A 25,231-nucleotide genomic window follows, 5' to 3' on the forward strand; every position below is an offset into this window, starting at 1 on the left:
AAATCAGAGCCAGAGTCACTATCCAGAAACTGTATCAGAAGGCACCTCAAAAGTGAAATTCATGAGATAAATCTCAGTCTTATTCGAAATTCACACAGGAGTCCGACAAGGAGACAGCTTATCACCACTCTAGTTCAACACTGAACTGCAAAAAATTATCAAAGTATGGGAACAGCATGTCAAAGGTGTCTAAATTGGAAAAGAGGAAGGAAAAGAGTCACCGTGAATTCCTGGCCTTTGCTGATGACCTGGCTGTATTAACAAACAAAAAAAGATGAAGCCAAACCAGCGCTAGATAGACTACATGAAATCTCCTGTCAAACGAACCCAACATTTCCTATGAAATAACTCAGTATATGAACATCAGATCGTCGGCCGGAATGGCCGAGCGGTTCTAGGCGCTACAGTCTGGAACCGCGCGACCGCTACGGTCGCAGATTCGAATCCTGCCTCGATCATGGATGTGTGTGATGTCCTTAGGTTAGTTATGTTTAAGTAATTCTAAGTTCTAGGGGACTGATGACCTCAGAAGTTAAGTCCCATTGTGCTCAGAGCCATTTGAACCATTTTGAACATCAGATCAATTGGAAAACTTCCACTGAAAATGCAGTATGGAAAAATCTCAAAGATAATTGATTTCAGATACTTAGAAGAAACCATCCAACTCACAGGACTGAACATAATCTCAAACACAGAAAAAATTTCCAAACTGTAAAGGCGTACAAACTGATGTGGAATCACCACAACGAAAGAGCGATATCTCGTAATGCAAACCAACAAAAAAAGTCTGAACGAAAGAAACAACAGGAAAAGAATAGACAGAAGAAAGGAAGGAGAAATACAGTGATTTACTGAAGAGGTTATGGAAAGAAAAGAAAAGAAGAAAAAGAAGTAGAGCTGTGATTGGCTCAAGTTTCGCACGCTCTCTTAAAGGAGAATAATCTAGAATAATAATAATGTTTGGGTCCTACAGCAGTGAGGTAGCCTTCACACTGTCACAGTTGTGCTGCCAGTTATTTCGCTCATTAACACAAAGTGAATAATTAAGCATTTTCTGGTTTACTGGGGGAGCTACCTACAACTCTGAGAAGATATTTGCATGAGATGTTTATGATTATGTGATGTATATGTGCCACTTTTACTGTCACAGTTGCATCGTATAAAGTATTTATCTAGGTAGTGGACCATGTGAGGACGGTGATGTTCGTACATTCATTTCTCGAGCTGTAACCACTACGTTACGTCGCGCGTTAATGTTAGGATTTGGAAATAAATGTAGTTATTGACTGCTTGTGTAATCGGTACTAAGATCGCATAAAACAGTGATAATAGTAACGATCCTTTACAATAATTTTGTCTCGTGATCGACACATAAGTGAACCATTTTGTTTTTATCCCTCAGAGAATTCAATTTCACCCCACGGGATGTAATTATGTCCAGCTGGGGAACCACTGATGTAGTGGATTGTATTACATATGACCGAACTGTCTAAATAAATGAATAAATAAACGAAGGAGTATCGGGCTGGCTTGTGGAATCCACTGGATGACGCCAAGCATGCGACCACAAAGTGAGCCACGTTCGTTGTAGGCCGGGCTGCGCACTCTCTTGGGCAATCAGCTGGCCCGACGCCACTGGCCAGCGTGTGTATAACGCAATAGACCGAGGTCACCGTAGGTGTCCATTAAAACCGCTTGCCAGCCGCCCTCCTTCAGAACAGGTTCTCAACGCGTCTTAGCTCAGCGGTACACAACAACTCTTCAACGAGTGAATATAATACTCCAACTCTTCCAGCCAGATTCGAGGGACTTTAAAGCTGGGGTCATTTGTCACCGCTTGCCTTCATACCATAAAGTCTTGACAATATGGAAGGTCGTCTGCCAGAGCGAACCAACAAAAATTTACATGTTTCGAGATATTCAGCTCTAAAGATCAACCACAGAAAAAAAACCTCAGTCGAAATGCTGAGGGTAGAAAACGACATTCAGTAGACTCCTACTGGAGTCTGTTACTGGCTTTTTAAACAAAAGACACACATACAGGCCTGAAAAAATTATAGTCATTAAAAGTAAGTGCAGCAAAAATTGAAAAAATTAACTGTGCAATAGTCTTGTTTCATTCATCTAACAAGGAGACCGTACGAACTACCCCTCACCAATTTAATTCTTATTGACAGGATGTGCAGGGCATGACTACGAGTTCAAAGATGTAAATAGGAAGACACAACTCTCAACTGTTCTAGAGAAAATAGAATCTGAAAATTTTAAGCATATTTATACAGTTTGTACGATTGCTCGTACATAAAAAGTACGCAGCCGAGCGAGTCACAAGTCGGCTCCTAGCCGTGACATGGGCGTGTTTTTGTTTAATCACTAGCACGCGGTGCTACGTCGCTGTATTCCTTCAAGTTCTGACCTGTAAGGGAGTTATCTTACCGTTGTGCGACTATAAAGATCACCTTTCAAGTGGAATATGCACGACTTCGAGCACAGTAGAACAGTTCATATGTGATGAGCTTCATCTCGCACCTCAACATGAAGTAGGAATTCACTTCTCATTCACGAACAGCACCGTGTACATCAAACTGAGGACCAAAGAAGTTTTGCGACATTTTACCGACGGGCTGAAATTCAAACACACTGATGGCCCTGTTGGAGTTGTTTCGGTTGATCTGCGCCCTGCATGTTGTCGAACTTCTTCTGTGGTACCGCAAGATGTGGTCGTATCTGCCTTTCGACTTTACGGAAATTTCATCGGTCACATCCCGAAAAAATGGCAGACCTTCGAGACCTACCACGTCTTAAATGGCGTGCGTCAAATCAAACAGGAATTGATGAAGCACATGTCTTCTTATTTCGTAATTGGCGGCGTGTGGACAATGGTGATGTACGGCGGTCAGCGGCGATCATGTCTGGGGTGTGGCCAAGAGGACCACGGACGGTTGAATTGCTTCTGTAGACGCCTGATATAGAAGCTGGTAGGAGATCTCGCATCACCTATAAGAACTATAGTGCTCCCTGTCAACTACGCCGCCGTTGCAAAGGCGTCAGAGGGTCCGGCCCACTTCTGTCCAATCTGCCATCGTTGCTGGACCCTGACAGAGAGGCGAGTCTTCAGATTCCATCATCTCCGACGGAAACGACGCCCTGGACGTTGGTCAACCCGAGAAATAACGGTACAGTAGCAATGGACGTCGGCTCGGACGTCGTACCAATCTCTGCTTTCCTTCCAATTGAGGCGGCGTCAGATGACAGCCGATCCCACTCCAAAATGGAACAACATGTTCGGAAGCAGAGGTCAGTGAGGAAGCTCAAGAACGGTAGTCGTACCCCATGTGGAGATTGTCTCCTCAGGTAGGGTGCACAGGATGGCATATCAACTTCGGACGATGAATCATCTCGGAAGACCTGCTGTTGAGTGTGCCTCCCTCAACAGTTTGTCCTCCGCAACCTGTGATGCCTTCTTTTCCGCCACCTCAACCATCTGTTGATAGCCTTCTCTGGAGGTCGCCGACATGCGACCGCTCCTGATGATTCTACTCTTGCACAGAGCAATGGTGCTGCTTCTGTTTCTTGGGCGGATGAAGTGGAGGAATTTGAACGGCTTATGAATACCATCGATCGGTGCGTTTCGCCGGTTGTCCTCTCCGCTACTTCATCATCGCGAATTTCGTATCTTCAACCGTCTAGTATGGTCTGACCCGGCTGAATGACACTACTGGATCCCATATATCGACAGCAACATACTGCCTACGTACGATCAGTATCAATGCTCTCTGTGACCCACATAAAATTGCGATGCTTCATGATACATTTCATGCAGCGGACTTAGACGTTCCTCTTACAAGAAATGCATCTGATGGTTTTCTTAATCCATTCGTCTTCCACGCTTCAGATACCGCTAGCGGTATAGCGATCCTAATCTGTGAACGACGTCCAGTACCTTCGATGCCCAAATGATTAACATCGCTGCTCCATCAGGATTGGGGAGCCAATGAGAAAGCTCTGACTTCTATGTGGAAGCGATCTCACTTCTTTTCGTAGGGAGGCAAGATGCATTGTGGTGGTGATTTTAATCCCCCCCCCCCCACCCCAAAGATAACTGCACAGAGCTTTGCACGTCTGCCGACCATCTCCAACTTGTGAACACGTGAAAACACGTTCATGATGATCGCCCCAGTTTCACGCACAATATTGCACATTCTTCTAGACATTTTAATCGCTTTTATATTTTACACTCGCTGGTAGAAGGAACCCGACTGGCTGAGATTTGGCATGTTACTTTTTACGAGCATGCAGCGTATGTCTGCATTGTCACCCTTGACCACCAGAGAGTGTCGAATAGAAGGCGTGTTCGGAAGCTGAATGTGGCCCTTCTGGCGTCTGCCGACTGTCAGCAACTTATGGAGGTGACTTGGGATTCATGTCGCTGCCTGGTTCCATTCATCACTGATGACGAAGGCAGACAACTTGACATCCAATGAGGAACTGAATGTGCCTCCACGCCCATTGTGCTAGGTTGTACGCTAACCACCCTCGTTCACCAGCTGTCATTGAAGAAATGTCTCGGCTCATGTTCGGCAAAATACCAGAGGACGCATCTCTGGAACTGGAGACACCAGTAACATAACAAGAATACCTTGATGCTATCCGAGTGGGAGCTGCTAACAAGTCACCTGGCCCTGGCGGCATCCCCCTTGAATTTTATCGTGCTTTCTGACATTGTGGATTGTTATCTATGGAGAACTGATGTCCTTGCAGTGAGAGTCCCCCTGTGCCTTTCCACAGGGCCTCATTGTGCCTGTTCACACACTTCAAACGGGTCAGTGACTATCGCCCATTAACTCTCCTAAACAGCGATATCAAGATCTGTACGCGCATTTTGGCAGTGTTACGCCATCTCCTATGATGAGGCATCGCTAGGCAGAGCATACAACAATGGGACATCACTCTGTCGCTACAGGAATCTGCTCTCGTTCGAGCTCAGCATTTGTCCTTGAATTTGGTGCCCTTAGACGTCAGGCAGGGGGTACCTAGAAACTATTGTTGAGGTGGTTATACGTCTCCTGCATGACATGACGTCCTGGTTGCTGTACAATGGTATGTTCATACAACCGATCCTGATCAGGCGCTTAGTGTGACAGGGGTGCCCCCTCTCGGCGCTGCTGGCCTTCGCCCTGGAACCTACGACAATGACTGATGAGGATGTCGTTAGGTGTACATTGATTTTGTTGCATCGCTAATGCTAACGATTTGGTATCCTGCCTTCGAAGTGTCGATGACACACAGGCACTTATAACCAGGTACTGTGCCCACACATGCTTGCTCAATTATAAATTTTGCCTTGCAATATATTGCAGTACCAACTCCACAACGACCTCAGTTTTGCATTACTGGGCCAACATTTCAATTACATATCCACTACAGATGATTCGAAACCCTCCACTTTGCCTGCACTGCTATGACCGTGTGCACTCACTCCAGCAATGGTATTGTTAGATTAAAAGCTATTCTTTGGGCTCTGTACAGTATGAATGTCTCTGACAATGCCAGTGCCTTTACTACAATGCTTTCATACAATTATTTCTCACTTGTTCTTCTAGTACCATATTACAGTATCGTAAACACTAATTATTGAGAAAACTCATAAATACACAAAATTACAAGAAGCGGCTTTAAAATCATAGAATCAAATTACTGTTCAGCATGTGAGAAACAGAGCTGTAATGTTGCATATGCCACAAGTTCACTTAATTTGTATTGACAATTGTATGTCCGAACATGGGACATAGTGGCTAGCACGCCCCAAGTTTCGTTTGTAATGATCAAGAAATAAAATATAATTATCATTATACCACAATTCTGCAAAAATTCTTTGAACTCTTAACATGAGATATTTTTGTATGTTGTATAGTGTAAAACATGTAATTAGTACTCATTTAGTCCGCCTGCTTAGCTGAGTGGTAACGTGCTTGCCTACCATGCAGTGGGCCCGTGTTCGATTCCCGGCCGGATTGGGTGTTGTGTTGTCCTCATCACCGGCACGGAAGTCGCCCAATGTGACGTCGATTGAAATAAGACTTGCACTCGGCGGCCGAACTTCCACGGATGGGGCCTCCAGGCCAACAATGACACGCTATCATTCCATTTCATTTCATTAATCATTTAAATAGATACATCACGAAGGAAGTTTTATCACACATTATTATTCTAACACATTAAATATTGCTTTTACTTACATTACTGACGCATTAAATATTTTGTTATTCTAAGCACATTAATGCTTCACTACGTGTCTTTTCTTATAGCAACATTCTGAAATTACATAACCATAATTTTATGACTTTCGTAATAGGTATTAGTACTTCTTACATCTCTGACTTTAGATTGGTAGTCTTGTATCAGGTTTCAATCCACCAAATCAATTCCACTTAGATCTATTCTTCCTTCAGAATAGGTAATTAGTTCTCTACCATATAGGGCACTTTTTTCCACATATTAACATTTTTGTGCTTGTATATTTCTCACTTCTGCACTATGTGAAGTATCCGAACACCCCAAAAACATAAGTTTTTCATATTAGTTGCACTGTGCTGCCACCTACTGCCAGGTACTCCAAATCAGCGACTTCAGTAGTCATTAGACATCGTGAGAGAGTAGCAGTTCTACGGAACTCACGGACTTCGAACGTGGTCAGGTGATTGGGTGTCACTTGTGTCATACGTCTGTACGCGAGATTTCCACACTCCTAAACATTCCTAGGTCCACTGTTTCCGATGTGATAGTGAAGTGGATACGTGAAGGGACACATAGGGCACAAAAGCGTACAGGCCGACCTTGTCTGTTGACTGACAGAGACCGCCGGCAGTTGAAGAGGGTCGTAATGTGTAATAGGCAGACATCTATCCAGACTATCACACTGGAATTCCAAACTGCATCACGATCTACTGCAAGTACTATGACAGTTAGGCGGGAGGTGAGAAAACTTGGATTTCATGGTCGAGCGGCTGCTCATAAGCCACACATAACGCCCGTAAATGACAAACGACGTCTCGCTTGGTGTAAGGAGCGTAAACATTGGACGATTGAACAGTGGAAAACGTTGTGTGGAGTGACGAATCACGGTACACAATGTTGCGATCCGATGGGAGGGTGTGGATATGGCGACTGTCCGGTGAACGTCATCTGCCAGCGTGTGTAGTGCCAACAGTAAAATTCAGAGGCGGTGGTGTTACGGTGTGGTCGTGTTTTTAATGGAGGGGGCTTGCACCCCTTGTTGTTTTGCATGGCAGTATCACAGCACAGGCGTACATTGATGTTTTAAGCACCTTCTTGCTTTCCTCTTTCGAAGAGCAATTCGGGGAAGGCGATTGCATCTTTCAACACGATCGAGCACCTGTTCATAACGCACGGCATGTGGCGGAGTGATTACACGACAATAACATCCCTGTAATGGACTGGCCTGCACACAGTCCTGACCTGAATCCTATAGAATATCTTTGGGATGTTTTGAAAAGCCGACTTCGTGCCAGGCCTCACCATCCGACATCCATACCTGTCCTCACTGCAGCACTCCGTAAAGAATGGGCTGTCGTTCCGCAAGAAACCTCCCAGCACCTGATGGAACGTATTCCTGAAAGAGTGGAAGCTGTCATCAAGGCTAAGGGTGGGCCAACACCATATTGAATTCCAGCATTACTGATGGAGGGCGCCACGAACTTGTAAGTCGTTTTCAGCCAGATGTCCGGATACTTTTGATCACATACTATACCCACAATTCATTTATCTGCAGTTTCCCCCATATCACGTTCTCTTTACTGTGATATGTACCCTTTCTCCACCTTACTAAGCATCGATTCATTATATTTCACATGCAGTTTAAACAAAAGTCTTAGTATCTTGGTATTTATTTCACTACTACACAATGGCTCAATCCTACTATGTTTACATAACACTTAGGTTCTAACATTTTCAAGTGAAATTATCATTATCTGTTTACAAACATAGATTCAAATCTTATTTCATTTTTACATTTGCCTTACTGACATCAATAATTTCCACTCTAGTAATGCCTCAGATCGATTACGTTATACTTGACCAATCTTTTACCTGACTTAGGTCATATCAGACAGAAAGCATTAGGGTGAGGAACGGTCTCAATTTTAAAAGAACCATTGTAAATAAACTTGAATTTTGATATTTCACTGTCTATCTCAGTAGAATAAAATAGTATTTCTCTCCCTGGTTTTGCTTTTGAGTTTCGACCCCTCCTCTGCAGTGGGGTTTGAGAGAGTTATCTTACGACTGGGAGCTACAACAACCTGACAGTTTTTGACACAGGAGTATCTGCTTGCTTTTCATGTTTGTTGAGTTCTTTTTTCAAGCCTATGGACTTACGATTTCTTAAAGTAATATTCTTTTCCACTGGGGTTGAAATTTTTCTCATTTGGCACGCATACCATGGCAGTGGTTGGTACCAGTTAACATACTTTGTCGGCTGTGTGGAATGTCTTTTAAAAGGTTCTGTAAACAGAGAGATGCACGTGGCCCATCCAGTCTAGCTTCGTTCACTTATACGCGTGCGTAGGTAGCCGTGGGGCTGAAACTCTCTACTCGCTAACTTGCTTTCAGTTTTTCTAAGTGAAGGCTGTGTCCTTGTTTTGACCGACACGTTACCTGTGTTTTTTTTTTCCTTAGCTCGTCCACACGTGCCGCCCCCCCCCCCCCCGCCCATCCCACTTTCTCATTTTTAATCGTCAGTCTTCTGCAGTAGAGCCGCACATCACAAATCTGTATTCTGTACTCGTTAGACTATTCATCCCATTCAACACGCCTGTAAGTCTTCACTTTCACTGAGAATAGAAACGTCATCAGCGAATCCTATCATTGATATCCGCTCACCTTGAATTTTAATTCCATTCTTGAAACCTATTTTTTTTCCGTCATTGCTCCTTCGATGTATAGGTTAAACAATATAGGTGAAAGACTGCATCCCTGCCTTACACTCCGTTTTAATCCGAGCGCTTCATTCTCTTTCTGTTCCCTCTTCGTTTTTGTACGTCTTGTATATTACCCGTCTTTCCCTATGCATATCCGTCTTTATATCTTCAGATATATCTTTATATCTTGAGATATTCCATGAACGTGCCTTGATTTTTCGTGTACCTTATTTCCATTACCAACAGCAACGTTAGAACTGCCTCCCTGGTGCCTTTACCTCTCCTAAAGGCGAACTAATCGTCGTTAACACATACTCAACTATATTCTGCGTTCTTCTGCGTATTATATGCCGGCACGGTAGCTCAGCGTGTTCGGTCAGAGGGCTACTCGCTCTCTGTGATGAAAAACTGGGTTAATTGGTCAATGACGAACGAAACGGGTGTCTTGCGACGTCCGCCACGAGAAGCTGCCACGAACGAAAACGAACAAAAAAAAAAAAAAAAAAAAAAAAAAACAAGCCGGCACGGTAGCTCAGCGTGTTCGGTCAGAGGGCTAGACGCCTTCTGTAATAAAAAAAACTGAGTTAATGGATCAACTGCGAACTGAAATAGGTGTCTTTCGACGTCCGCCCAGAGCAGATAAAACGAACGAAATGAGATTAAAAAAAAAAAGCGGTCAAAGGCGCTGCAGTCGTGGACTGTGCGGCTGGTTCCGGCGGAGGTTCGAATCCTCCCTCGGTCATGGGTGTGTGTGTTTGTCCTTAGGATAATTTAGGTTAAGTAGTGTGTAAGCTTAGGGACTGATGACCTTAGCAGTTAAGTCCCATAAGATTTCACACACTTTTTTTTTGGCGATGATGTTTTTCGGAAACTCTTGCGGTACATCTAGAGTATCATATTTTCTATACAGCTACGGGAATGGTCGTATGGTTGCCACTTCCCCAAAAGATTTTAGAAATTCTGATGAAATATTATCTATTCCGAAACCTTTATCTGAGCTTAAGTTGTCCAATGTTCATTTAAGTTATGAATCAAGTACTGGTGGCTCCTGTATCTCTTCCCTGGTGACTTCTGTTTCTAACACGTCATCACACAATTCCTCTGCCTCATAGAGACCTTCAATGTATTCTTTCCACCTATCCACTCTCTCTTCTGCATTTAACTGCGGAATTCTCACTGAACTCTTAATGCAGCTTTTAGTTCCACTGAAGGTTGTTTCGACTTTTCTGTACGCTGAGTCAGTCCTTCCGTCAATAATTTCTTCTACGATTCCTCCTCATTGCTCATGTAGCCATCTCGCCCTAACATCCCCGCACTTCCTGCTTAATTCATTTTTAGGTGACTTATATTGCCAGGATCTTTATGTTTATTTTTTATTAATTAAGAAAAGCAAGACAAATAGACCACAAAAATTAAATAAGTTGTGTAACAACATACCTGAAAAGAGACCATGACGAAAATTACACGATGCCTGGTTAACTCATCACTTTTTTTTTTAACCAGAAGCAAGGAAACAGGAATGAAACATGCAAACATAAAAGGGATTTTACTCATTATCCAACTCTTTGACGATTAAATACAACATACAGCATAATCGGAAAAAGTGCACAATAATGTTGCATTCTTTGCCACGTCCAATGTGCCGTAACCATATACCGGTAAAAGGCACAAGGGTCCGGGTCATATCTAGTCCCCAGCATGTAATAAACGTAATGTCCGACAAGCCATATAACTCGATTGTTCTTCGGGCTGGGAAAGAAGGTTGACTCAGGATGCAGGAGAATCTCACCGGAAATTGCCGCTTCCGTCGTCCTCTTAAGAAAAGTCAGTTGATGTTGGAACCAACTCCAATGTCTGTGGCCGCAGGTGAACAAAGGATGCAGTGTATCTCTTTCGTTACCACGACTGCATCGGTCTATCTCACTAAGACCAAGGCGAAAAAGTCGAGCGTTGGTGGGAACAAGGCTATGAACGACTTGGTATCATAAGGCCGCCACCTCCATCGGAGAAGCAGGAGGCTGGCATTGTACCAAACAACCTGCCAATCTGTCTCTGGCGACAGGGTCTCCACAGAGGGAACGCAATTTGGAAAGACGTGCGACTAGGAAAGAATTGATATCAGTAAAAAACTCCCGAATATGCCTCGATTTGTTATTTATCCTACTGTCATGTGCAAGAGGGGTTAAACTCGCAGGTCTGATAAAGGTAAAAAGGCGAACTGTAAGTGACTGGGGGGAGTGGGGGAGGGGTCACAAAGACACCTTAAAATCGTGTGTCGCAGAGATAAACAGAAGCCCAAACCTCCCATCAGTGAAGTCTCGCCAAAATCTTTCAACGCACCGAAAAAAATAGAGCTTCGCTAGATAATCTTGCTCAATAACCGTTATAACTTTCTGGACATCATCGCAGGTGGGAGAAAATTTGTGTAACAAATTAGGCTTTAATTAACAAATGTTTCCAAGGTCTAAACCTTGTGAGGCAACGAATCCTTTCCGCGGCGAACTTTCAGTTTAACGCAGCGATTCTCAATGGATCATGATCAACAATAACACCCAAAGGTCGATGGCGGGCGACCGCCACAGCCCACGGAATCGCAACTGTGTCAGATTCCCGCAAGCTGTGTAGACGGAATTTCCGGTCATTAATTTATGCTCTCGCAAGTCGACAAAATGCATCAAAAATGTTCTTGACCGCCGGTATGTCGTCATGAGTGCGAAGAAGTACCATAACGTCATCGGCGTACGCACAGACGATAAACGTTTCTCCCAATAACTACTAGCTACCCAGTCGAGCAGCTATGGATCGCAATAAGACTTCCAGAAACAGCACGAATAATGACACAGATTTCCTCGCAGGATACCTCGATAAACTTCTGTGGGTAAAGAAAGACGCAAGGTCAGTTATCATTTGACGAAATGTCTTGCTCTGATGTGACTAAAATCTATCCATCATGTGGCGTACTCCTTTATAGTCCCGATGAACGAATATCTCGTGGAACTGTTACAAATATTTATGGACACCCCTGCAGGATTCCTGGTGTCAATTCCTTACAGCACTACTTCAGACATTAATCGAGTCCATGCCATGTCGTGTATGTCGTGTTGTGGTGTTGTGGCACTTCAGTGTGCTCGTGGAGGCCCTGCACGATATTAGGCAGAGTGCCAGATTCATTGGTTCTTCAGTATATATATATCGTGTAGGGCATCCGCGAGCACACAGAAGTGCAGCAACACGACATGCCATGGACTCGATTAATGTCTGAAATAGTTCTGGAGGGAATTGACACGATGAGTCCTGCAAGGCTGTCCATAAATCCGTAAGAGTACGAGGGAGTGGAGGTCTCTTCTGAAAAGCACTTTGCAAGGCATCCCTGATATGCTCAGTAATGTTCATATCTTGGGAGTTTCGTGGCCAGCGGAAGCGTTTAATCTCAGAAGAGTGTTCCTGGAGCCACTCTATAGCAATTCTGAAGGTGTAGAGTGTCGCCTTATCGTGCTGAAATTTCCCAAGTCCATCGGAAAGCACAATGGCCGTGAATGGATACAGCTGACCAGACAGGGTGCTTATAGTCGTATCTAGACGTGTCAAGGGTCCCATATCACTTCAACTGCACACGCCCCACACCATTACAGAACCTCCACCAGCTGGAACAGTCCTCTGGTGGTACGCAGGGTCCATGGATTCATGAGGGTGTCGGACGTCAGATCCGGTGAACGTGCGGGCCAGGGTATGGTGCTTCGACGACCAATCCACCTGTCATGAAATATGCTATTCAATACCGCTTCAACCGCACGCGAGCTATGTGCCGAACATCCATCATGTTGGAAGTACATCGCCATTCTGTCATGCAGTGAAACATCTTGTAGTAACATCGGTGGAACATTACGTAGGCAATCAGCATACATTGCACCATTTAGATTGCCATCGATAAAATGGGGGCCAATTATCCTTCCTCCCATAATGTAGCACCATACATTAACCCGCCGAGTTCGCTGATGTTCCACTTGTCGCAACCATCGTGGATTTTCCGTTGCCCAATAGTGCATATTATGCCGGTTTACGTTACCGCTGTTGGTGAATGACGCTTCGTCGCTAAATAGAACGCGTGCAAAAAATCTGTCATTGTCCCGTAATTTCTCTTGTGCCCAGTGGCAGAACTGTACACGACGTTCAAAGTCGTGCATAGAAATATGGTACGGGTGCAATCGATGTTGATGTAGCATTCTCAACACCGACGTTATTGAGATTCCCGATTCTCGCGCAATTTGTCTGCTACTGATGGGCGGATTAGCTGCGACAGCAGCTAAAACACCTACTTGGGCATCATCATTTGTTGGAGGTCGTGGTTGACGTTTCACATGTGGCTGAACACTTGCTGTGTCCTTAAGTAACGTAACAATCCGGCGAACGGTCCGGACACTTGGATGATGTCGTCCAGGATACCGAGCAGCACACATAGCACACGCCCGTTGGGCATTTTGCTCACGATAGCCATACGTCAACACGATATCGATCTTTTCCGCAATTGGTAAACGGTCCATATTAACACGGGTAATGTATCACGAAGCAAATACCATGGACACTGGCGGAATGTTACGTGGTACGTTTGTGTCTATTACAGCAGCATCTGTCACAAAGCGAAAAAATTGGTCCAACTACAACATTCATATTTCTTTACGTACTAAATGAATATGTAATAAAAAATGGGGGTTCCTATTTAAAAAAAACGCACCCCGGTTCCCAGAACTCCTGAAGATAGACGTTGACTGTGGATATTTTATCATAGACACAGTCCCTTTGACTGTTCAGAGATGTCAGTAAAGCCGGCCGCTGTGGCCTAGCAGTTCTAGGCGCTACAGCTCAGAGCCGCGCTGCTGCTACGGTCGCAAGTTCGAATCCTGCCTCGGGCATGGATGTGTGTGATGTCCTTAGGTTAGTTAGGTGTTAAGTTCTAGGGGACTGATGACCACAGAAGTTAAGTCCCGTAGAACTCAGAGCCATAGATTGAAAAGGGCTGTTTGTGGACGACGTGACCCTCCAACCACTCTGAAGGATCTTCCCCGAATCGCTGTTGAGGAGTGAGATAACCTGGACCAACAGTGCCTTGATGAACTTGTGGATAATATACCACGACGAATACAGGCACGCATCAATGCAAGAGGACGTGCTACTGGGTGTTAGAGGTACCGGTGTGTACAGCAGTCTGGACCACCACCTCTGAAGGTCTCGCTGTATGGTAGTACAACACGCAATGTGTAGCTTTCATGAGCAATAAAAAGGGCGGAGATGATGTTTATGTTGTTCTCTATTCCAATTTTCTGTACAGGTGCCTGAACTTTCGGAACCGCGGTGATGCAAAACTTGCTACTGGCCATAAAAAATTACTACACCAACAAGAAATGCAGATGATAAACGGGTATTCATTGGACAAATATATTATACTAGAACTGACATGTGATTACATTTCACCAGGCAACGCCGTCAACTGCTGTTTGTGTATGAGAAATCGGTTGGAAACTTTCCTCATGTCAGCACGTTGTAGGTATCGCCACTGACGCCAATCTTGTGTGAATGCTCTGAAAAGCTAATCATTTGCATATCACAGCATCTTCTTCCTGTCGGTTAAATTTCGCGTGTGTAGCACATCTTCGTGGTGTAGCAATTTTAATGGCCAGAAGTGTATATACAGGGTGGTCTCCATTGATACTGACCGGGCCAAATATCTCACGAAATAAGCATCAAACGAAAAAACTACAAAGAACGAAACTCGTCTAGCTTGAAGGGGGAAACCACATGGCGCTATGGTTGGCATGCTAGATGGCGCTGCCATAGATAAAACGGATATAAACTGCGTTTTTTAAAATATGAACCCCCATTTTTATTACATATACGTAAAGAAATATGAATGTTTTAGCTGGACTACTTTTTTCACTTTGTGATAGATGGCCATGTAATAGTCACAAACGTACAAGTAAGTGGTATCAGGTAACATTCCTCCAGTGCGTACGGTATTTGCTTCGTGATACATTACCCGTGTTAAAATGGACCGTTTACCAATTGCGGAAAAGGTAGATATCGTATTGATGTATGGCTATTGTGATCAAAATGCCCAACGGGCGTGTGCTATGTATGCTGTTCGGTATTCTGGACGACATCATCCAAGTGTCGGGACCGTTCGCTGGATAGTTACATTATTTAAGGAAACAGGCAGGAATTGCATTGCGACGACTTTGAACGTCGTGTACAGTTCTGCGACTGGGCGCAAGAGAAATTACGGGGCGATGACAGATGCTTTGAACGCTTTCTATTTAGTGATGATGCGTCATTCCCCAACAGCGGTAACGTAAGCCGGCATAATAGGCACTATTGGGCAACAGAAAATCCACGATGGCAGCGACAAGTGGCCTCCGTTTTATCGACGGCAATCTAAATGGTGCAGTGCATGTTGATTTCCTACGTAATGTTCTACCGACGTTACTACAAGAAGTTTCACTGCATGACAGAATGGCGATGTACTTCGAACATGATGGATGTTCGGCACACAGCTCGCGTGCGGTTGAAGCGGTATTAACAGCATATTTCATGACAGGTTGATTGGTCGTCGAAGCACCATACCATTGTCCGCACGTTCACCGGATCTGACGTCCCCGGATTTCTTTCTGTGGGGAAAGTTGAAGGATATTTGCTATTGTGACACACCGACAACGCCTGACAACATGTGTCAGCGCATTGTCAATGCATGTGCGAACATTACGGAAGGCGAACTACTCGCTGTTGAGAGGAATGTCGTTGCACGTATTGCCAAATGCATTGAGGTTGACGGACATCATTTTGAGCATTTATAGCATTAATGTGGTATTTACAGGTAATCACGCTGTAACAGCATGCGTTCTCGGTAATTATAAGTTCACAAAGGTACATGAATCACTCTGGAACAACCGAAATAAAATGTTCAAACGTACCTACGTTCTGTATTTTACTTTATAAAACCTACTTGTTACCAACTGTTCGCCTAAAATTGTGAGCCATATGTTTGTGACTGTTACATTGCCATCTATCACAAAGCGAAGAAAGTGGTCCAACTAAAACATTCATATTTCTTTACGTACTACACGAATATGTAATAAAAATGGGGGTTCCTATTTTAAAAAAAGGCAGTTGATATCCACAGCTCGTGGTCTCGCGGTAGCGTTCTCGCTTCCCGAGCTCGGTGTCCCGGGTTCGATTCCCGGTGGGGTCAGGGATTTTTCCTGCCTCGAGATGACTGGGTGTTGTTGTGTCGTCTTCATCATCATCACTCATCCCCATTACGGCGGGAGGAAGGCAATCGCAAACCACCTCTACTAAGGCCTTGCCTAGTAAGGCGGCGCGGGTCTCCCGCGTCGCTCCCCTACGGTCTGGAAAGAAGTATGGGACTCATCATCATCATCATCATCCGTTTGACCTATGGCAGCGCCATCTAGCGGGCCAACCAAAGCGCCATCTGGTTTCCCCCTTCAAGCTAGGCAAGTTTCTTTGTTTGTAGTTTTCTCGTTTGGCGCTTATTTCGTGAGATATTTGATATTTGGCCCAGTCACGATCGATGGACCACCATATATATATATATATATATATATATATATATATATATATGTGTGTGTGTGTGTGTGTGTGTGTGTGTGTGTGTGTGTCCGCAGCTCGTTGTCGTGCGGTAGCGTTCTCGCTTCCCATGCCCGGGTTCGATTGCCGGCGGGGTCAGGGATTTTCTCTGCCTCGTGATGACTGGGTGTTGTGTGCTGTCCTTAGGTTAGTTAGGTTTAAGTAGTTCTAAGTTCTAGGGGACTGATGACCATAGATGTTACGTCCCATAGTGCTCAGAGCCATTTGAACCATTTGTGTGTGTGTGTGGTGTAGCATACTGGTTAGTGCCTGACTAACACATGTGGACGAGTAATATGTTGTAGCAGTTTTCCATGTTGTGGAAAAGCCGTGACTAACAGTTATTCTTACTGTATTCCAGCTACAACTAACTGGAAATAACCCAGACAGATTTGTCACACATCTTTAAAACATAGCAGGATGGCTGCATATCGTCACGTCTGGATCCACTGAGGAGCAAGCCCAGTATGTTCTGAGCAGACAACACTGTGACATCAATGCTGCAGCAGTCCACATACACCAGTTGGTGGCTAGAGTGGTGTTGTGTGCTAGCCCACAGGTGGCATAGCACTCTTGCACGAAGTTGTGCGACAGTCCTCGACCGTGACAGCAGTGACTGTCTTACAGTAAAGCTACAGCAGCGGCAGCAGTGTCTGTGCAATCCACCTGTGGAAGCTTGTGGACATGCTCAGCTACTGGATGCTGGAGGCAGCGTGAGGGCAGTAGTGGCGTGTCCAGAGTCCACGGAGGACCATTCCCCCTGGTGTGATGTTAAAGACTCAGTCGTTCGAGAATGCCTTTACTGAACTGTGGCATCAAATGGGCAGTTCCTTAAATTTATGGTAAAGTATGCTTACGATGTTATATGACATATGTGCTGACCAAATTTAAACAACTGTTTACATGGTGACTTCAGAGAGCAACTGTTTAGCTTAGGACAGACAGAATGGTAATCCACAATTACAACTAGTGACATGACTGCTATAAATGGTTCAAATGGCTCTGAGCACTATGGGACTTAACATCTATGGTCATCAGTCTCCTAGAACTTAGAACTACTTAAACCTAACTAACCTAAGGACATCACACAACACCCAGTCATCACGAGGCAGAGAAAATCCATGACCCCCTGCTATAAATAGCCATACATATCTCTACAGCACCAGGCAGTTTCTAGCAAGCACGTTATTTCCATTTGTCCTAGCGTATGGGTTTCTGACGTCATAGAGCTGCGCGAGTAATCCTGGTCAGCCATCTTAGATTCTGACATCGTAGTAATGTTGCACCGGTATCCCAAGTCATCTCAGATTTTGACATCATAGAGCTGTGCTAGTATTCCAGGCTAGCCATTCTGGATCATCATCTTGGTTTCTGAAGTCACAGTTGGACTGCACCAGTATTCCGGGAGATTCTGTAATTAGTATAAATGACCTACTTCCACTGTCTTGGATTTTTGTGTTTCTGACCAACTTTTACTTAGAAGAGACCTAATTCCACAGTAAGGTCATAAGAGATGGGGAAGACGCCAGCTATTTTTGAATTTCTCACAAATTTTCGAATTTCCTGTCATATTATACATATGGCAGTTACCCTTTGTCAGGAATGTGTAACAGGGAAGGGTGTGGGAATCTGATGAGTCACCGAGTATATCATCGGCGACTGTATCAGTGACATATTTTGCGCCACAATCTTCTTTGCCTACTTACTATCGATAAACAACATAACATCAGTCTTCCCTTTAATTCCTATGTGTATTATTTTTGTCAGCAACGTAAGCTGATTGTGCGACAGGAACCGCACATACGAGCCCCTGCTTTGTTCAAAACTATGTGAACGCTATTTTTTCGGAAGTCTGATGGTATGCCTCTCATCTCACAAGTTCTACAAACCAATTTGAGTTGCCACTTCCTCAACAGATATCAGAAATTGCTTAAAAATTGCTCCTTATTTGATCGCAAGTCTACAAAATGTCTATTAAAATATGACTAGCACTGGATCAGCTCTGTCTTCATAACGGCTCCCATTACTTTGCCATTATAAAACAGTTTCTCCTCGTCATAGATGTCTTCAGTGTTCTCTTTTTATCCATCTGCTCTCTTCTCCGCGTGTATCAGCGGACTTCACACTCTGCTTTCATCTGGACTTCCTTGCATTTGATCTGACACTTCTTGCTCCTCGTCTTCAGTGTACTCTTTCCACCTCCTACCGTTTAACAGCGGAATTTCCATTGCACTCTTACTTTTGACGTCATTACTTTTAATTTTACTGATAGTTGTGTTGACGTTTTAACATGCTGAATTAATCTTTTCGATGATCATTTCTTTTTCCTGAAATACACAGCTGGGAAAAATTAATACACTAGAAAGACGATGTCAATTTTGATCTGATGATGGCATATACCATCTGTGGGATAGTTGATGTACTGACAACGGTTTCAACGTTGTCCCTCAACAGACAGCGTAGTGGCATAGCTACCAGAGCGGCGTCTATGTCTACTCTTTAACAGGGAATGCTCACAGCTAGAAGGCTCAATAGAGTGAAAACGTGTAAAGCAAGCAGGCGACCACGCAACGGAGACGCTTTCACGCTTACTACAGCCAACTGAGAGAGTTTGGAAGAGGTGAAGTTGTGACCTTTCGAGTGGTGTGATGGTCCTTTCGGAGTACTGCCACACGCTGGACGTACCGCGTCAGTTGTGCAACGATGCTGATATCAGTGGTCACGTGAACATTCTCACACTGGTCTACTAGTAATAGGCCTGCAGGACTTTCGTATTGTAGGGCAGCAGTGGCAGATAGTACAGGTGAAGGCTTGTGAGCCCAGATGTCGCAACACGAACTGCTGCGAACCCGTTATTACCAGTGAAACTATGGGCACACACATACCCAGCCTGTCTTCCACTCACGCCACAGCACCGACGTGCAAGATTCGACTGGTGCCGTCAGAGGGTCCCTTGGAAGATTGAATGGCGCGCCGTGATTTTCAGCGATGAAAGTACATTCTACCTGCATGCAGGTTATAGTCGTTTGCGCCTACCACGTAGACCTGGTGAGTGCTGTCTCGTAGAGTGCATTAGTCCAAGGCACACTGCCCTCACACCCAATCTTATGGTCTGAGGTGCGATAAACTATAACTCACGTTCATATTTGGTGTTTCTGGAAGGAACGCCAACAAGCGCTCGGTAAGTGTAGGGTGTTTTTAGGCCTGTTCTCTTGCCGTTCTTGCAACTGGAAGACGATACATTGTTCCAATAGGATGCTGCTCACCCACACCTTGCCCGTGTAACTCTACATGCTCCGCAGCTTCTCTGGCCAACATTATCGCTGGACTAGTCTCCAATCGAGCACGTGTGGGATACCTTGAGAAGAGAAGACACTTACGCAACTCGTCAACCAACAACACTCACAGGACTACATGAACAGGTCGAGTAGGCATGAAATACCGTATCACAGGACAGATTAGATTAGATTAGTACTTGTTCGCCATCTGTACACTCTGATATTGGTGTTTCAGCATCGGTCTGCACCTGGTACCTCAGAACCACTTGTGCTACAGATGTGTAAATCATTTTGTGTACTCCATATACACTGTTGCAACAACAAATCTTGAGTAAATTGGAAATCTCTAAAAGGGTGTATTCATTTTTTCTGGTTTATTTGTACTTCCTTCTTTGTCTATGTGCATATTTCTTTTGTTACCCAAAGTTTCTTTGGCATATTGCATACTCTCTGAAAGTCGAACTATGCTCATGTTATAGAATGCTGCAGCTCTAAAATACACTTGCCAAATGACGTAACTACTTACTTTACCAGCATACAGACCAGACTCTCCATGCATGGTAACTAATATTTGGCCATCATCTTAATTGAAAGACGTTATACCCATGTTGCAGTGGTCTCACAAGTAACATCAAAGGTACGTGAATGTGGAACTCTGTTACGTAGGCTGGTTACCAGTGACAGCTGACCTGTGATGAGGACGGCGCGCGACGGCAGGTTGTCCAGGAGCCGCAGCGGCCTCAGCTTGTCCAGGGCGGTGCCAACCAACCAGACCAGCAGCGACGCCAGTGACACAGCGCCAACCCACTGGCACACCGCCGCCAGTGCTGCCAACATACCTCCTCTGCTTCCTGCTGTAACAGGAAAAACTTCGTAACACGGCCGCCGTCACCCTTTGCTGCACTGAACAGCTACCCGATGATACACAGAGCAATAATAATGCTAAAGGGAGTGCGTTAACCGACAAAGAGAACAGAATAGCCAAACTGGGGTGATTCCACCATTGTTCAGTGGTGAGCTCATGGGTGTTTAGCGAAGTTGTTGTTTCCATTTTCTCCACAGTATTTCGCTGACCGACACAGTTGTCTCTTCAGATGCTATGAGTTTTGGTTAAAAGCAGTCTTGGTTGCAAATTTAGTTTTTTTTATTTTTCAACGACGCGTTTCGCCTTATTTAGGCATCTTCAGGTTATCTTTTCTAGATGGACGCAAGAGGCACCAAGATCCGCATAACGCTTTCCCGTTCACAGGAGCTATGAGTTTTGCTATTGTGTGCACTCGCTGCCTCCACTCCAGCCAAACAGTGAGCTACTGTTGGTCTCATGCCGCTCTTTATGTGCTATGTGAGAAAAGTACACAGATTGATAATACTGTGGACTATCAGGCAACGCTGTGTTGTTCTACTTGTGTAGACAAATTGTTCATCACTTCCAAATACTCACTCCGAGTTTCAGCTCTGTGAAGCCATCGTGTGATTTTTGAGAGTATCATCATTGTAGTTGAGTTTTCGTTGTGTGTTACGAAATTGGAACAGCGGAATTTAGAGCAACATTATGCCTTGAAGTTTTGTGTTAAACTTGTGGAATCCATGAGTGTGATCTTTGAAAACCCCGCCAGAGTGGCTGAGCGGTTCTAGGCGCTACAGTCTGGAGCCGCGCGACCGCTTTGGTCGCAGGTTCGAATCCTGCCTCGGGTATGGACGTGTGTGATGTCCTTAGGTTAGTTAAGTTTTTGTAGTTCTAAATTCTAGGGGACTGATGATCTCAGAAGTTAAGTCCCATAGTGCTCAGAGCCATTTGATCTTGCAACAGGCCTAAGGGGGGTCATTCCTTATCACGGGCACAAATTTTTCGCTGGCACATATCATTTTTGGGAGGGCAAGAACACTTTAAAGATGAACCTCGCTGAGGGAGACCTTCATCTTCAAAGACCGACGAAAATGTCCAAGGTGCACATGCTCTTGTAAGATTGTTCCTCCAGGACAAATTGTCAACCAAGTGTTTCACAAACACGTCCTTCAAAGGCTAAGGAAAAGCGTGAATTGAGTGAGAGCAGACATTGCAGACAAGTGGGTTCTGCATCATGACGACACCTCATGTCACCCAGCCACGTTCACCACGGAATTTTTGACCTCAAAAGACCTTCCTGTTGTTCCATAGCTCCCCTATTCACCTGATCTGAGTCCTTGTGACTTTTTTCTTTTTCCAAAATTGAAAAGAACGTCATTTTCAGACTCTGGAGAACATTCAAAATAATGTAACCGACATATTAAAGGCGCTACCTGTTGAAGCTTTTCAGTGCTGCTACCGAGACTGCGAACAACGAGTCCGCCAATGCACTTTAAAAGAGACAGTATTGTTGTTTGAAAAAAAAAACTTTGATAGATAAAAAATCATTCATTAATTTTCGCACATACCTCGTATAGCCGAGTTCAATACCCAGCGTTCAGTCCGCCCTTAGACGCTCTTTTGTTTTACAGGGCACGCATTGACACACTGTGAAACGCAAATTCCCTTCATCGTTTTCCAGTTATGATGGATGTTTTTTTTAGTTTACAGGTCCGTCTTGATCACACAAACTTTTACACTTCACTATTACCGGTTTCAGCTACTTACATCCTCTGGACACAAAATATTCTGATGCAGCATCAACCGCAAACTAAACATGTAGGTACATAATAAGTGCTGTGATCAAGACGGACCTGTAAAGTAAAGTGCCACAAATATGATCACTGACTCATTTTTCAGACATCATGTCTCCAATTCATATGATGGATGTGGAAAATCCCAGGTGTTTCCTTTAATTGCAAATCATCATCCCTGTTTGTTAGTTGTTCTAACATCTTTATTACAAAAGGTTCCTTGCTTACGCTGGCCATGAAACTAGTCGCTTGCACCGTGATACCGGTCTCATCGTGTTTCATTTCATGACTACATTCAAGGCAGCGCTCGGCGGCGGCTGATTTGCTTGTTTGTTTTAGTCAAGTGTGTCGCTGATGTTCCTTCCATTTCTCCTCGACTGTTCTGATAGTCTGCCCAAAGTAAGACACGTTCGGATGGAATGCGGTGTACATCTGGTTTTCGCAGACCTACATCGTCCTAAACATAGGCTGTCCATTTCATTTTCATTGAAAAAGGGGACATATAAAATAAATTAGAGAAAAACCTGGGACAATGAAGAAAAAAAACGGGACATAAATATTGTATTGACTAAATTTAATACACATACAAGTTTACCTTTACAACGTGCACTCAGATGATCCCAAATCACTTTTTACAATTATTCTGACACACTATCACCGTACTTTTCAATTTTATGTACTTTATCAAGAAGTGTATTTTCGTTTGAAATTGTATCATAAAAATCAGTACACGATTAAAGTGTGTTTTGACAATGAGCAAGGCCCTCACCTGTTTCAACTTTCATTCGGTTTTTTTTATCTTACCACAAAGAGTTCACTAACAAAAACACACGTTCCACAGCATCATTTGACCCAGGAATTGCCAGACAAAACTCCACCAAATAAATCACGTTTTTCATGTTAATGTTTTTACTTTTGAAATAAGTAAATATTTTACACCACTTTGCACTAAAACTTTCTTTGTCTCCTCCTTCACTTTTTATGAAGTTCTGTGCACATGAAAATTCATCGAACAGTTCGTCTTCATCAACAGGAAAATTTGGTGCAATACTTTCAATAAAAACACAACAGTCCTGAATATCCTTCCACTGTAGCTGCTCCTTTTCAGTGTCAACCCAGTCAAGTGCTTTAAAAGGCGTGAGAAATAGTAAACACCATTCCTTAATATACTCAATGCAAGTCATAGAAGATGTCAGCATAAATATGAAATTGTTCTACAGTAATTTCACCCTCTTCTTCCAGCTTTCTTAGAGTCTCATGTACAAAGGATGTGAGAAATCTTTCAGATTTTCTACATTGTAATTTGCCCAATAATTTGTTTATTTCTTAATAAATTTCCACTACTGTGATTTCTTGTTTCTCAATACATTTAATTGTTGTGAAGAAAGGTTTTAGCTGGCTAACAAGAAAATGTAGAAGAACAATAGACACAGGGTTATCAAAGAATTGTTTAAGGATAACAGGACACTTATCAAGGGAAATGAAATATGATTTCAAAGCAGGAAATATCTCTACAATTCTTTCCAATGCTGGTAGCAGAGATAGCCACCTTGTCTCGCTGTGCCCAACCACAGTTTTGTATTCAGTTTAAGTAAACTTACAGATTTACATCAGAGATTCAACCCTTATTGTATATATGTGGAAATGCGGTAGATTTTGTTTACAATTGATTGGCAGTCGATGGGTAGGCAATTTGAGCCAGTTTGTAAAGAATTGTGCAACACATGTGCTGGACAGCCAGCATCTACTATATTATTCACTGTGTTCTGTTGCAGTTTATAGAACAAATTGCTTTTTCCTTTCCACTGCTTACCACCAAAATTGGTGTTAGTGTTCTCTGCAGAAACTGCAATCACCTTTCGCTCAATATCATATTTCTTTAAAACCTCCAGCACATAATTCTGACGTAAATCTGAAGTTTCTCCAGCTAAATTAACCAATTCGAGCACTTTCACCGTGATGCCATTTTCAGGGTGAAAATACCTGATAAGCAGAGGAACCAACTTCAAATCCAGATGATTCGATGTATCAGTCATTATATAAATGAATCGAGAACTTTTCAGTTCATTTACAATCTGCTGAGCTGCATACAGTGCAATAACATTTGAAATGATTGCATTACATTTTGTGTGTCCACATGAGAATTTAGGATTGAAAAGTTTTTTAACAACTGCTGAAGTTCAGTCCATTGACTTAAAGCTATGGTTATGCATTGGACTGTGGTATGCAAACATAGCTGCTTGTGCTTCCAACTGCCTATCCATTTCTGTTACTGATTTTAAGTTTACATAGTAGTCACTCACGCATTTGTTTGTTCGTTTGGGTTGATCACTCCAGCGATGTTTCTTCGTCTTAATGTGATTCACAATGTCAGACCTTCTACCATGACCAATAGTAAATTTTTATCTGCACAACATACATTCTATAGTTTCTCCACTACCAGTGATAAAAGGAAACTCGCTTTTTATATTACTGTTAAAATTACACTTTCGTTTTGGCGTAACGAAACAGTGATTGCACAGTGCAAAACATTAACAGTGTGGTGACGAAAGCCAGAGTGCAAGTATCAGTGGTGTAGAGTATCTTTGGACCCAAAGGACGGATTCAGTGGATCGATTTAGAAGAGAAGAATCTTCGTTGTTAAACGTAACCTATGGTGTGTTTAAAATTACTTGCGATTTTTGACAGTTCGGTACATGTTTGGGGTATGCTGAAAGTCATCACACGCTTCCTAGC

General features: G+C 43.6%; 1 protein-coding gene across 3 annotated transcripts in view; it reads right to left on the reverse strand.

The window, feature by feature from the left end:
* Positions 1 to 25,231, reverse strand: part of LOC126171518 (estradiol 17-beta-dehydrogenase 2-like) — a 182,423-nt gene that overhangs the window by 138,296 nt on the left and 18,896 nt on the right. For 2 of the 3 annotated variants that reach the window (XM_049920808.1, XM_049920806.1), the window contains exon 2: positions 20,545 to 20,709. In XM_049920808.1, the coding sequence (XP_049776765.1) occupies positions 20,545 to 20,709 (165 nt within the window). The remainder of the gene's footprint in view (positions 1 to 20,544; positions 20,710 to 25,231) is intronic. The other variant, XM_049920807.1, reaches the window with a different exon arrangement.

Source organism: Schistocerca cancellata, chromosome 1 (genome assembly GCF_023864275.1).
Source record: "Schistocerca cancellata isolate TAMUIC-IGC-003103 chromosome 1, iqSchCanc2.1, whole genome shotgun sequence".
In the NCBI taxonomy this organism is placed as follows: Eukaryota; Metazoa; Arthropoda; class Insecta; order Orthoptera; family Acrididae; genus Schistocerca; species Schistocerca cancellata.